This window comes from Corapipo altera, unplaced genomic scaffold (genome assembly GCF_003945725.1).
Source record: "Corapipo altera isolate COAL_440 unplaced genomic scaffold, ASM394572v1 68, whole genome shotgun sequence".
Classification (NCBI taxonomy): domain Eukaryota; kingdom Metazoa; phylum Chordata; class Aves; order Passeriformes; family Pipridae; genus Corapipo; species Corapipo altera.
In genome coordinates this window covers 1,125,298-1,138,488 of record NW_020884919.1, presented here as the reverse complement: position 1 = coordinate 1,138,488, position 13,191 = coordinate 1,125,298, and the positions used below count along the sequence as shown (strand labels likewise).

The window sequence follows — 13,191 nt, the reverse complement described above, 5'->3', positions numbered from 1 at the left end:
ATCTCCTCCTGCCCAACCTGATCTCCTCCTGCCCAACCTGATCTCCTTCTCACCAACCTGATCTCCTTTCATGACCAGGTGACCCACCTGCTGGGTGAGGGGAAGGCTGTGGATGTGTCTACCTGGATTTCAGCACAGCCTCTGACACCGTCTCCCATGGCATATTCCTGGAAAAGCTGCAGCCACAGCTTGGACAGGGACACCCTGTGCTGGGTCAGGAACTGGTTGGAGGGCTGGGCCCAGAGTGGTGGGGATGGAGCTGCATCCAGCTGGGATCCATCACCAGTGGTGTCCCCAGGGATCAGTGTTGGGCCCAGTTCTGTTTAATGTCTTTATTGATGATTTAGATGAGGGGATTGAGTCCATCATCAGCAAATTTGCAGATGACACCAAGCTGGGGGGGAGTGTGGATCTGCTGGAAGGCAGGAGGGCTCTGCAGAGGGACCTGGACAGGCTGGATCCATGGGCTGATTCCAATGGGATGAGGCTCAACCAGGCCAAGGGCCGGGTCCTGCACTTTCGCCACAACAACCCCCGGCAGCTCCAGGCTGGGCCAGAGGGGCTGGAGAGCAGCCAGGCAGGAAGGGACCTGGGAGTGGGGATGGACAGGAAGCTGAACAGGAGCCAGAGTGTGCCCAGGTGGCCAAAAGGGCCAATGGATCCTGGCCTGGCTCAGGAACAGTGTGGCCAACAGGTCCAAGGAAGTGATTCTTGCCCTGGACTCAGCGCTGGTGAGGCCACCCCTGGAGTGCTGTGTCCAGTTCTGGGCCCTCAGCTCAGGAAGGACATGGAGGGACTGGAGCAGGTCCAGAGAAGAGCAACGAGGCTGGGGAAGGGACTGGAGCACAAGTGCTGTGAGGAGAGGCTGAGGGACCTGGGGCTGTTCAGCCTGGAGAAGAGGAGGCTCAGGGGAGACCTCCTCACTCTCTGCAACTCCCTGACAGGAGGGGGGAGCCGGGGGGGTGTTGGTCTCTTTTCCCAGGCAACCATCAGCAAGACAAGAGGGCTCCGTCTTCAGCTGTGCCAGGGGAGGGTTAGGCTGGAGATTAGGAAGAATTTCTTTGCAGAGAGGGTGCTCAGCCATTGGAATGGGCTGCCCAGGGAAGGGGTGGATTCTCCATCCCTGGAGGTTTTTAAGGACAGACTGGATGTGGCATCAGTGCCACGGGCTGGGAACCACGGCGGGGTTGGATCAAGGGTTGGACTTGATGATCTCAGAGGTCCCTTCCAACCCAGCTGATTCTATGATTCTACCATCTATTTCTTCCTACTTTCCCCAACTTCCTGGCAACCAGGTGCATTCCAGAGTGGAGAAAACGCTACAAAACCTCCCACCTGAGGCACAAAAACACCCTTAGAAATGAAAAAAAATCCCACACAACGACATACTTAGGACAGAAAAACCAATCCCACCAACCTGGAAGGATTCCCTGTTTTTCCTCTGCCTCCTCCTTTCTCTCAGCAAACTTTTCTGCTTTTCCTCTTCCTCCTCTTTTTCCAAGGCCCGGATATGTTCCTCAAAACAGATCAGGGCGTCCTCCTTATCCATGTCTGGCGAGATAACGGAATGATAAGGGGTAAAATCAGGTTATTTCTTCCCATTCCCTCTTCCAGAGGGATCCCAAAGATCCCGTGGACTCACTCTGGAGCTCCTCATCCTCTGCAAACGTGGGGTTGTCCATCAGGTACTGCTGGGCCTCCGACCATGTGGTGCAATAGGTGACGTTGGCCATGTTATCCAGGATGTTCTTCAGGGCTTCCCAGTTCCTCTTCCGTAACTGCTTGGCTTGTTCCTGAGGAGAAAACACAGGGATTTGGGTTGGTAAATCTGAGGCTGTGTGGGCAGAAAGACATGACATCAGCTTTGCTCCAAGAAAACTCAAAATTAGCCTTTCGTTCACAGAGGATCCCAGACTGGTTGGGGTTGGAAAGGACCTTGAATCCCATCCAGTCCCACTGGGATACCTCCCACTGGAATCATCCCAGCTGGCCTTGGACACACCACAACTTGGACCTGTGCAATTTTTACGTATTATTATTGTTTCAGTGATTCAGAGCAGCTTAGAAATAAAAATAAATTAATCTTTTAATTTATTCAAATCATACTAAAAATTAAACACGTGGTAAATTCAGCAGGAATTGATGTGCATAAAAACAAAGACCTTCCAAAGAAATTGCTCTTTATGTGCCATAACCCTCAAAGTAGGGGTTCATCTGGTCCACCAGAGGTTGAAATTAATTTAGGGGTAACAAGATAAATTTGGAGGGAAGTTACCTTCTCCTTCTTGGACAGAAAAAACAAGACATCCTCATAGATTTCCAGGCGATCCCGCTCGGATATGGCATTCCACACCTCCATCTCCCCAAACATCTGCTCAGCTTTCCTGGGTCGAGACAAAGCACCCCATTAATTAATTATTAACATTATTATTAAACCATCCCACCAATAAACTCTGTTAGGAGCAGGAACACTTTCACAGGATGTCTCCCTGATTTTCCCCCTCGGGATTTGATTTTCTGTGACACCTTTTTTTATCTTTTATAAAGGAAAGGTAGAATTTAAAATGAAAGCTGATGCCACTGCCCATCCTCTCACCCCAGCAGGACTTTTCTCCCGAATTTTTCTCCTGCCCCAGCATCCCTTACTTGTATCTGGTGGTGGATGTCATCTTCTCGTGGTTCTCCAGGAAACGCTGGAAGGATTCTTTGGCTTCTTTGTACTTGGATCTCGCCTCTTCTTTCTCCTCCTTTTCTGTCTGAACTTTGTAAGCATTAAAAGCTTGTTTTTTCTCACTCAGTTTTGCCAGAGCACTTCAGAGCAGAGGAAAAAAGAGAATAATTCTGTCATTTATACAAAGGGGTTAAATAAGAGAGACAAACCCAAAGAACTGAAAGGCAGCAGATCTGAATAATCCAGATTTTGAGACAAAATTAAATATATAATATATATAATATAATAATATTATACATAGTATTAGAAATATAATATACATAATACAATAACATAGTATAATGTAATGTAATATAATAGAAATATAATAATATATTATATACAATATATTATAATATAATATAATGTAATACAACAATAGAAATAAAATATATATTATATACAATATAATATAATAATATAATATAATGCAATAGAATAGAAATAGAATTATATATATTACATATAATATATTACAATAATATAATATAATGTAATATAACAATAGAAATATAATATACATTATATACAATATAATACAATAATATAATATAATGTAGTAGAATAGAAATATATATATTACATATATTATAATAATATAATACAATTTAATGTAATACAATAATATAAATATAATATTACATATAATATATTATGATAATATAATGTAATATAATACAATAATAGAAATATAATAATATACATTATATGCATTATAATAATATAATGTAATATAGTATAATATAATAGAAATATTATAATATATTATACATAATAATCTAATCTAATCTAATCTAATCTAATATAAATGTCCAGTCACCACCATCACTCCCTCAGGATTAGTGGAAGATCATTGTAAAAAGCAGCATTTTCTAATAAAAGCAGTTAACAATAAACCCCAAGTTACTATTGTGCTGCATTTACACGTTTCACATTAAAATAATATTTTAATCATAGCCATCAACCACTTTTCTGCCAATGTTTGTAGCAGCCACTCATTCCCAAAGTAACCCAGAGAATCTTCAGCTCCATCATTACAAATGTCTACTTTTATTCCAAAAAAATCGATATAAACAGCAGAAAATACCAACTACCACATCTTCTCCAAAGGAAAAATTCAGCCCAGGGTTTGCACTTCTTTATGCAGGGAAGGACCAAAGTTCCCTGACAAAGGCACATCAATATTCCTAATTTTGGATTGTCCAGCTCCCTGCACTGGTGGCTGGGGAGGATTTGAGGAGGGAATAATTCAACAGTACCTGTATCTGGGATCGTTGATGATCATCTTCATGGCCTGCTCCCAAGAAGCATTGGATGGGACTCGCTGGGAAGACAAGAAATCATGGAATAATTAGCTTTGGAATCAACATTCCACTGTGAAATTCCTTAAAAAACAGCCCTCAGGTTAAAAAAAAATAAATAAAAATAAAACCTGGCGAATGCAGGTTTTGTAGCTCAAGAAAACATTAAGAATTGGCCAAAATACCTTTTCTTTTAACAGCTCTTTAAATGCTTGTTTTGCTTCTTCCTTTGTGTTCCAGGTGTAGGTTTTTTTAACTGGTTGGGCATCATCATCCTCCTTCTTTGAAGCAGCACTAGAAACAAAAAGTAATTTATTATTTAAGTCTTTTTTTCTAAGACAGAGCCACTGAAGAGTCCTAAATGACTATAACTAGATAGAAGGACTTTTTTAAACAGCAGCTCAAAGTCAAACACTGATAAATCCAGTTTGGACAAGGCTTTTCCTCACAGGCACCACACACAACTCATCAGAAAAAGCAAATTATTTCAGATCAAGATTTCCCTGATGCAATTGCCTGCTCAAGTTATCTAGAAATCACTCCTAAAAATATAATGCTGGAATGCAGCAGGAATATTCCTATATTATATATGCCTAAAAATGTGCCTCTTGCCCTTGATGACCTCCTGCTGTCTGCAATCCCCCTCAGCCTTTTTTTATTTGAATGATAAAAATCATAGTCATTCCCCACACAATCAATTCTTCATTATTAATTAAGAACGGGTCTCACTTCTGCTGGAACAGATAAAGATCTATTTAGTATTTCATTTTCTTCCATTGATAACCAAGTGCACAGATCTATGGAAAAGGATCATAAAGGGTAAGTATTTAATGGGAAATTCTTACAGCTATTGAAAAATTTATGGAATTTTCATGTCATTGATGCTCTGTAGGGTTTAAGAGCTTTGGGAGAGGGTTGGCAAGGGGAGTTAATTTTCTAAAAATAGATTTAATCAATAATTCTTCCTCTCTTTCTTACTCATTATTATTCTGTGGTGCCACTGACTCATGTTCGTGTTAAGGAGCCTGGTGACCCTCAACTGAAGATAAACCAGATCCCAGAAGAAATAAAAATGCAGCAAAGCCACATGGATTCATAATTTATCATGGAATCATTTGGGTTGGGAGAGAACTTAAAGGTCATCTTATTCCAACACCTTCCACCAGCCCAGGTTGCTCCAAGCCCTGTCCAACCTGGCCTTGGACACTTCCAGGGATCCAGGGGCAGCCACAGCTTCTCTGCCCAACCTGGGCCAGGGTCTCCCCACCCTCCCAGCCCAGGATTTCTTCCTAATCCCTAATCTCCACCTGCCCTCCTTCATCTCAAATCCACTCCCTTTTGTCCTCCAATTCCTCCAAGAACATGCTTTAAGATGTGCCACAGCTTTGGGATGAGACTTCGGTGTTTGGGATCAGAGAGTCATGGAATGGTTTGGGTTGGAAGGGACCTTTAAAGCTCCTTCAGTTCCAACCCTGACACCTTCCACCAGCCCAGGTTGCTCCAAGCCCCGTCCAACCTGACCTTGGACACTTCCAGGGATCCAGGGGCAGCCACAGCTTCTCTGGGCAACCTGTGCCAGGACCTCCCCACCCTCCCAGGGAAGGATTTCTCCCTAATATCCAACCTAAACCTCCTTCCCTGGAGATTCCCCCATCCCCCCTGAGCCACAACCCCACTCACTCTCCCGCTGCCTCCTGCTTGGCCGTGTCCTCGGTGCCGGTGGCCGCGTCCCCCGTTCCCTCCTGCGCTCCGGGGGCGGCGCTTCCTTGGCCCTGCTCCTCGGCCTGGGCTGTCCCAGCACCCTCAGCTTCCCCCCCGGCAGCAGCTGGAGCAGCTTCCCCCTCTGGAGCGGCTCCGGCGGGAGCAGCCGTGGCCGCCGGGGCGGTTTCGGCCGCGGGCGTCGCGCCGGCTCCGCTCGGAGCGTCCGCGGAGGCGGCCGGAGCTGCTGTGGATGCACCAGAATCCTCGGGTTTTGTGCTGGGGGAGCCAAAAACACCCACTGTCACCCACAGCTCTGGCAGTCAGGGGAAACTCAGAGGTTAATTAAGGAAGTTAATGAAGTATGAAATAAGAGGTTTGGGGTTAGATGAAGACTCGGAAAAGGGTTAGAGGCCCTCGGAAAAGGGTTAAAGACTCTCAAAAAGGGTTCAGGGCCCTCAGAAAAGGGTGGAAGACTCAAAAAAGGGTTAAAGGTTCTCTAAGAAGGGTTCAGGGCCGTCAGAAAAAGGTTTTAAAGGCCTTCAGAAAAGGGTTAAACTCTCAAAAAAGGGTTCAAGGCCCTCAGAAAAGGGTTCAAGGCCCTCAGAAAAGGGTTCAAGGCCCTCAAAAAAAGGGTTCAAGGCCCTCAGAAAAAGGGTTAAAGGCCCCCAGAAAAGGGTACAAGGCCCTCAGAAAAAGGGTTAAAGGTCCTCAGAAAAAGGGTTAAAGGCCCTCAGAAAAAGGGTTTTAAATGCTCTCAGAAAAGGGTCCTAAAGACTCTCAGAAAAGGGTTTTAAAGGCTCTCAAAAAGGGTTTTAAAAGCTCTCAGATAAGGGTTTTAAGTGCCCTCAGAAAAGGGTTTTCAAGGTCCCCAGAAAAGGGTTTTAAAGGCTCTCAAAAACAGTTTTAAAGGTTCTCAGGACAGGGTTTTAAAGGCCCTCAGAAAAGGGTTAAAGGCCCTCAGAAAAACGTTTTAAGGGCCCTCAGAAAAGGGTTTTAAGGGCCCTTAGAAAAGGGTTTTAAGGGCCCTTAGAAAAGCATTTTAAAGGTTTTTAAAAAAGGGGTTTAAAGGCTCTCAGAAAAAGGTTTTAAAAGCTCTCAGAAAAGAGTTCAAGGTCCTCAGAAAAGGGTTTTAAAGGCTTTTAAAAAAGGAGTTTAAAGGCTCTCAGAAAAGGGTTTTAAGGGCCCTCAGAAAAGGGGTAAAAGCTCTCAGAAAAGGGTCCTAAAGAGTCTCAAAAAAGGGTTCAGGGCCTTCAGAAAAGGGTTAAAGGTCCTCAGAAAAGGGTTTTAAATTCTCTCAGAAAAGGGTCCTAAAGACTCTCAGAAAAGGGTTTTAAGGGCCCTCAGAAAAGGGTTAAAGGTCCTCAGAAAATGGTTTTAAAGGCCCTCAGAAAACGGTTTTAAAGGTCCCCAGAAAAGGGTTAAAGGCTCTGGGAAAAAGGTTTTAAAGGTTCTCAGAAAAGGGTTTTAAAAGCTCTCAGAAGAGGGTTTTAAAGTCTCTCAAAAAAGGGCTAAAGACTTAGCAAAGGGTTCAAGGTCCTCAGAAAAGGGTTTTAAAGGCCCTCAGAAAAGGGTTAATGGTTCTTGGAAAAGGGTTTTAAAGGTTCTCAGAAAAGAGTTAAAGACTCTCAGAAAAGGGTTCAAGGCCCTCAGAAAAGCACAAAATCAGCTCCAAGTAAAAGCTTTACTCAAACTCTGGATCTGTGGAGGTCCATCATCTTATTTACAGTCATCCAGAATACATTATTTGAGGTTTAATATGTATTATTTATGTATAAAATTTATATATTATTTATATATATTGGAACGAAAAGCTGCAAGGAGAATGTTTGAAGATTTCAAGGCCAGAGTCCATCTTTAAGCAATAGGCCAAAAATTAGGATAATATTAAAAACATACCTGTTTTCTTCAGCTTTAATCATTGCTGGAAGAGAAAGGGGAAAAACAATTAAAATATAGCTTGGAAATAATTTATATGCACATGAATGAAAAGGTCCTGCAAGACAATCACTGATTTAATACAGCACAGCTTTAAATATTTTTGTTACTATCAATAATTTGATTATTTGTGCCCTTTAGAGAGTAAAATCAATTCAGACTCAACCAAACCCATTCAAGAAAAATGAGGTTTAAAAAAATGGTTTAAAAATCACTATTTCAACTTTAAAGAGGAGTTCAAAGAAGAGTAAATCAGGATTATCAAACAGAAAAAAAAAACCCAGAAGGAACTATCTAAATCACTGCTGTTTATTCTTTTTTAAACACTTATTTCTTTCCCAGCTGATTTTGTAGCTATTTTATCCCCTCACAATCCCAAATAAAACCATGGTAAAAGTGAAAAATGGGAGTATCAGATGACATTTGTATAAAAGGAGTCACTGCCTTTATTTATATATTTATTTATTTATACACAGAAAGGCAATCTGTTATTTATATATTAATATATCTATATATTAATATATCTATTATATATATATGAAAAATTCCCAATCTTTTTGCCACTTGAATTTCTCAAAATAATTACTGCCAAAAATGAAAGTCAAAATGATAACCTGAACAAAGCCTTGCTTTTATATATAAATATATATATATATAAAAAAGTAAGGCTTTGTTCAGGTATATATAATATATATATATAAAAATATATATTTTATATATATAAAAATACATAATATATATGTAAATATATAAATATACATGTAAATATATATAAATATATATAAATATATTTGCTCCACAGACATCTCAGGTGCATTAACTCTACTCCAAAGAGCTTATTTCAGTAATTAAGTCACTAACTGAGGTCTGACTGTTGTGCTTGGACACCTTTTTTTGGGGTAACTTTACCTTCAAGATCCTCCAGCTCTTTGGGTTTGGCCCAGCGGGATTCCTTGGTTTGGGAATTGTAATAATAAGGCTTCCCAGAATCTGATTTATACTCTTTCCAGGGACACTTGGACAACAGTTGCTAATGGAGAGAAAGTAAAATGCATAAATCAAAATAAATCAAATAAACAGCTTATAAAAAAGGAGGGAGAGGGACTTTTTATATGGGCAGAGTGACAGGACAAGGGGTGATGGTTTCAAACTGCCAGAGGACAGGGATAGATGGGATATTGGGAAGGAATTCCTGGCTGGGAGGGTGGGGAGGCCCTGGCACAGTTGCCCAGAGAAGCTGTGGCTGCCCCTGGATCCCTGGAAGTGTCCAAGGCCAGGTTGGAGCCACCTGGAATAGTGGGAGGTGTCCCTGCCCATGGCAGGGGTTGGAACTGGATGATCCTTAAAATCCCTTCCAACCCAAACCATCCTGGGATTCTGGGATTCTCCATTACTTATCTAAATATTAAGGAATGGCATATTTTTAATAAAAAAAAATTATCTAAAAACGAGGAGAACTGAAGAGTTTTTTCTGCTTTGTAACATCAGCATAAGGAGCAGGACACAAACATTTTGGCAACGACTCTTCTCTGAAGAGTTTGCTCCCGTTGGGAAGTAAATCCCTTGGCAGAGCCATTCTCCTGCATGAGTGATGCTCAGAAATCCCTGTGTTCCCACCCCACCCCCCAGGACAGTCATTTTAATCTGATAATCTGATTTTAAGTCACCTCAGCAGGTGTTTTGAGATCATCTGGCTTCTCCCACGTCGACTGCTTCGTCTCGGTGTTGTAGTAATAAGTTCTTCCATCGGGAGATTTGTGCTCTGTCCACGTGGATTTCTAGGAAAATCAGGAGATCCCATGAATAATAGGAACAAGGATTGGTGACCAGGGTGGTGTCAAAAGGCAGGAGAAAGGGGGAAACACAAGTGGAAAGCAGCCAAACCTGCTTGGAGTGATCCTCAGTGGCAGAGCTGGTGGTGGTGGCCGTTTGCTGGACCGTGGAGACCACGGGATGGGTTGTCTGGGAATGAAACAAAAGAGCTCTGAAAATCCTGGAGAACTGTTGTGTTAAACACACTGAATTTACCCAGAGTTCAGCAGCCCAAATCACACTTTAAGGCAGTGTTGTTTGCAGCAAAGTGCTTTTTTTTTGGGACTGGAGCTTCCCATTCCTCATTCCAAAGCCACTAATTGCCACCAGAAAGGGAAAGTGAAGTGGTCAAACTTCAACTTGAACTCCCAAGTCAAAGTTCCAGGAGCAAACCCCATTCCCATTCAATCCTGAAGACCTTCCTGAATTCCCACTGAACTCCTCAAGAGCTTCCTGCTGTTTCCCAAGGAGAGTTTTTGTATGAATTCCCTGAAATCAGGAGCGGGAGGAGACGGCTCTTGCCATCCCCTCTGGATCACTGCTGGGATGTGGCCACGGGGAACTGGAATTCCTTACAGTCCAACTGCAAATCTCCTGGGAAGAATATTGATTATCCTCTATATTTAATAATTAAGCTGGGAAAAGGGCCCCAGATTTCAGGCAAGAGTGAAAAACTTGGGAGGAGGAGAGGAGGGGGAAAAGAGAGGGAAGGGAAAAGGGTTTGTTTCCAGGAGGACTAAACCAAACACACTTCACTGCTCAGAAATTAAGGATATAACAGAAACCCCCTAATTGAACCACTGGCATTAATTACAGACTGACAGGTAAATAAGTAAAAGAAAAAAGCTCTGTCTGAGAGGAAAAATAGGATCCAAAGTGTCCTTTGAAACCTCTAAACCATTCCAACCTTCTGGGATTGGGGTTCTCCCATACCTGAGTTCCAGGAGGGGTCACACCTGAAAAATAAACACACAGAAATCAGAAAGGGTTTGGGTGCTTTGTTCTTCTGGGTATTAATTGATGTGGGAAAGAAAAGAATGTCCTGGGAAGCAATGAAGAGCTCCAAGTCACTGAAAAGTTGAATTAAATTTCCAAAACGGGATTATTTTTGATATTTCAGCTGATTTTGGTCAAATATTTTAAATTTTATAAAGAGTTTTTGATACTCACCTACTTGTGCATCCATACTGTTCACCCCTGGCTGCAGAAACAACCAACAGACACTTCATTACTGAGTGCAACTGGAATTAAATCACCAAGAAATACAATATATATCCACCCAAACCAGTGCTTCCTGCCACAAAATGCTCCCTAAATTCCTTAACTAGGGATCCCAACCTTCCCCTCGCCCTCTTAATTATCTCTGCTCCTTAAATAAAGCAATTAAGGACACGGTCAGGAGCTTTTTGGGGTAATTCTGTGCCTTTGGGTGTATTAGTGGTGCATTCCTGAGCCTGGAGCTCTTCCAGATGCTCTCCTTGGAATTCTTACAAACTGAGGAAAAAGATGCTCAGAATTCCAAGAGTTTTCCAGATTTCCTTCCCTGTGGGCTGAAGCAGAGCTCGTGGATTTAGCTTTAACCAGGGTTTGTTTTCACTCCATACTTAATTTTATTTCAGTGCTCCTCAAGAAACGAAGAAAAATTGGTTTAAAAAGTGAAAATAAATCCCTTTGGGATCCATTATATTGGATTTGATCCAACAGGGTTAAACCTGGGGAATTCTCCACACCTTTTAAATGCTTTTAAATATTTAAATATGTCCCTGAGCACGAGAACTGCCAGGGAACCACAGAGCAATTTGTGTCTCCACAAGGAATTCTTCCAACATTCCCTTTCCCTGGGCCTCTGCTTTCCCAAAATTCCATTCTAATGGAATTAAGAGCATTAATCTGGCCCTAAAAATCCTCCTTTTTAGGAATTCCACTGTTTCTAATCAGCTTTCTGGAAGCAGGAGATCCCAAACCAGAGGGAGGGAAAACAGCCATCCTTGGATGCAACATTCCAGACATCCCTAAAAATCCTCCCAAAAAATTAAATTAATTAATTAAAAATTAATTCACATTAAATTTGACACCAAAATTATAACAGGTCACTATCTCAAAGTTCACCAGGGGTCATTTACAGGATTTTTTTACTCATCTATAAATTATTTCAATTAGGAAGTGCTAAAATCATGCCCTTTTCCTCCTAAATCCCACATATCCAGCCTTAATTCCATCAAAATTCATTCCTAGTCCAGCATTATAAACTCAAATGATCTGCCTTCTTTGCAAAATATATAAAATTACACATTAAAATTGAAAATTAGGGTGATTTTACTGCTGATCCAGGGGATGTTACATCCCATTCCTAACTTTATTTATTTTGCAGGAATTTTGTATCTCTGTGAACTTTTAACTTTCAATCCTCTGGATTTTAATTCCTTAAATCCCCTGGCTGACACAGTTACCTCTGGTCACACGAAAATATTCAGCAGATTAATTAAATCTCTCTTTCAACAAACTCTCCCTGAGAAAAGCAATTATTATTATTGGTTATTATTAACCAACTGAAGTGTTAAAATAACCCACAAAAGGGTTTGTGCTCCAGGAAATTCCAGACTTTGGCAGGGATATAAAATCTGCCTGGGAAAAAAAACCCAACCAAATAATTTCTTTCTAAATTTAAGTGGCTGCAATTTGAATTAAATGCAGTTAATTTGAATATAAAATTATGTTCAGAGGAAAGAAATTTATTTTTCACTGCAGATACTTCACTTGGACTTCCCCATTTCCACCCAAAAATCTTCTTTATTCCTTTGAATTCCAGGAATTTCAGCAAATTTTGTTCAATGTGCTGAACTTCAGGAGACTTTTTGCAAAAAAATCTATTTACAACAGATTAAAATCTATTCAGTATTTAAACTGAATAAATTTAAATAGAATGATTTTGTTTATAGATTTTTTTAGAGACAATTTATAGATTTTTTTTTTAAAACAATTTAAGAGATAAAAAACTATTTTCTGATATATTGGTCAGACAATTAGAACTCTTTTCAAGCAGAGTCCATGCTGGGAAAAGTTCCAGCTCCAAACTGGTGAAGGATGAGGGGGTGGGAAGCAGAATCCAGGGAAAAAAAAAGGAGGAGGAATTTAAAGACTGATGAAAATCCCCAGGACAATAAATCTCACCAGTTCTACCTCACCCAGAAATCTTGGGTTTTTTTACAGTTAATCTTATTTTTTAACAATTAATCTGATTTTTTTTTTTCCAAATAAAACATCCCTGCAAGGAGCAACAGCTTCCAAATGGGAAAATTTGATTTCCCAAGGAAAGGAAACAAAGCCTGAGAGTCAGAAAAGGCCTTGGAAAAGCTGGGAAAGCTTTAAAACTGAGGGAATTGGAATTAAAACTCACAGGAACCGTGGGCTGCATGGCAGCCTGGGACATGTGGGACATCATCATCCCAGGCATCACCGACTGCATCATTCCAGGCATCTGCAATCCAAGGAATTCGGGACAGATTTAATGATATTTCCACAGAAAACACAAGGAGTTTTATTTTTATTTAAAAGCCATTAGTGGATATTAGTTTTTAATTAAAAAAAAAACCAAAACAAAACAAGCAAACAAGGCTTTTAGGCAACAAAAGTTTGGAGGATTCTGATTCCTTTCAATACATTCCCACAAAATAGGAATATTAGCCAAAATAAAACAGGAATATTCATATTGGGAAGAACATGTCACAGGCT

At 41.0% G+C, this 13,191-nt stretch overlaps 1 protein-coding gene across 2 annotated transcripts in view; it reads right to left on the bottom strand.

The window, feature by feature from the left end:
• Positions 1–12,940, bottom strand: part of PRPF40A (pre-mRNA processing factor 40 homolog A) — a 22,035-nt gene extending 9,095 nt beyond the window's left edge. Inside the window, exons 1-14 of one of the 2 annotated variants that reach the window (XM_027656206.1) lie at positions 12,857–12,940; positions 10,630–10,660; positions 10,393–10,415; positions 9,532–9,609; positions 9,315–9,425; positions 8,557–8,677; positions 7,609–7,633; positions 5,692–5,988; positions 4,197–4,305; positions 3,970–4,034; positions 2,647–2,811; positions 2,276–2,384; positions 1,643–1,793; positions 1,418–1,551 (exon numbers count right to left, since the gene is read on the bottom strand). In XM_027656206.1, coding sequence (XP_027512007.1) covers positions 1,418–1,551; positions 1,643–1,793; positions 2,276–2,384; positions 2,647–2,811; positions 3,970–4,034; positions 4,197–4,305; positions 5,692–5,988; positions 7,609–7,633; positions 8,557–8,677; positions 9,315–9,425; positions 9,532–9,609; positions 10,393–10,415; positions 10,630–10,660; positions 12,857–12,937 — 1,500 coding nt within the window. In that variant the 5' untranslated portion in view covers positions 12,938–12,940. The remainder of the gene's footprint in view (positions 1–1,417; positions 1,552–1,642; positions 1,794–2,275; positions 2,385–2,646; positions 2,812–3,969; positions 4,035–4,196; positions 4,306–5,691; positions 5,989–7,608; positions 7,634–8,556; positions 8,678–9,314; positions 9,426–9,531; positions 9,610–10,392; positions 10,416–10,629; positions 10,661–12,856) is intronic. The other variant, XM_027656205.1, reaches the window with a different exon arrangement.
• Positions 12,941–13,191: the final 251 nt, after the last annotated feature.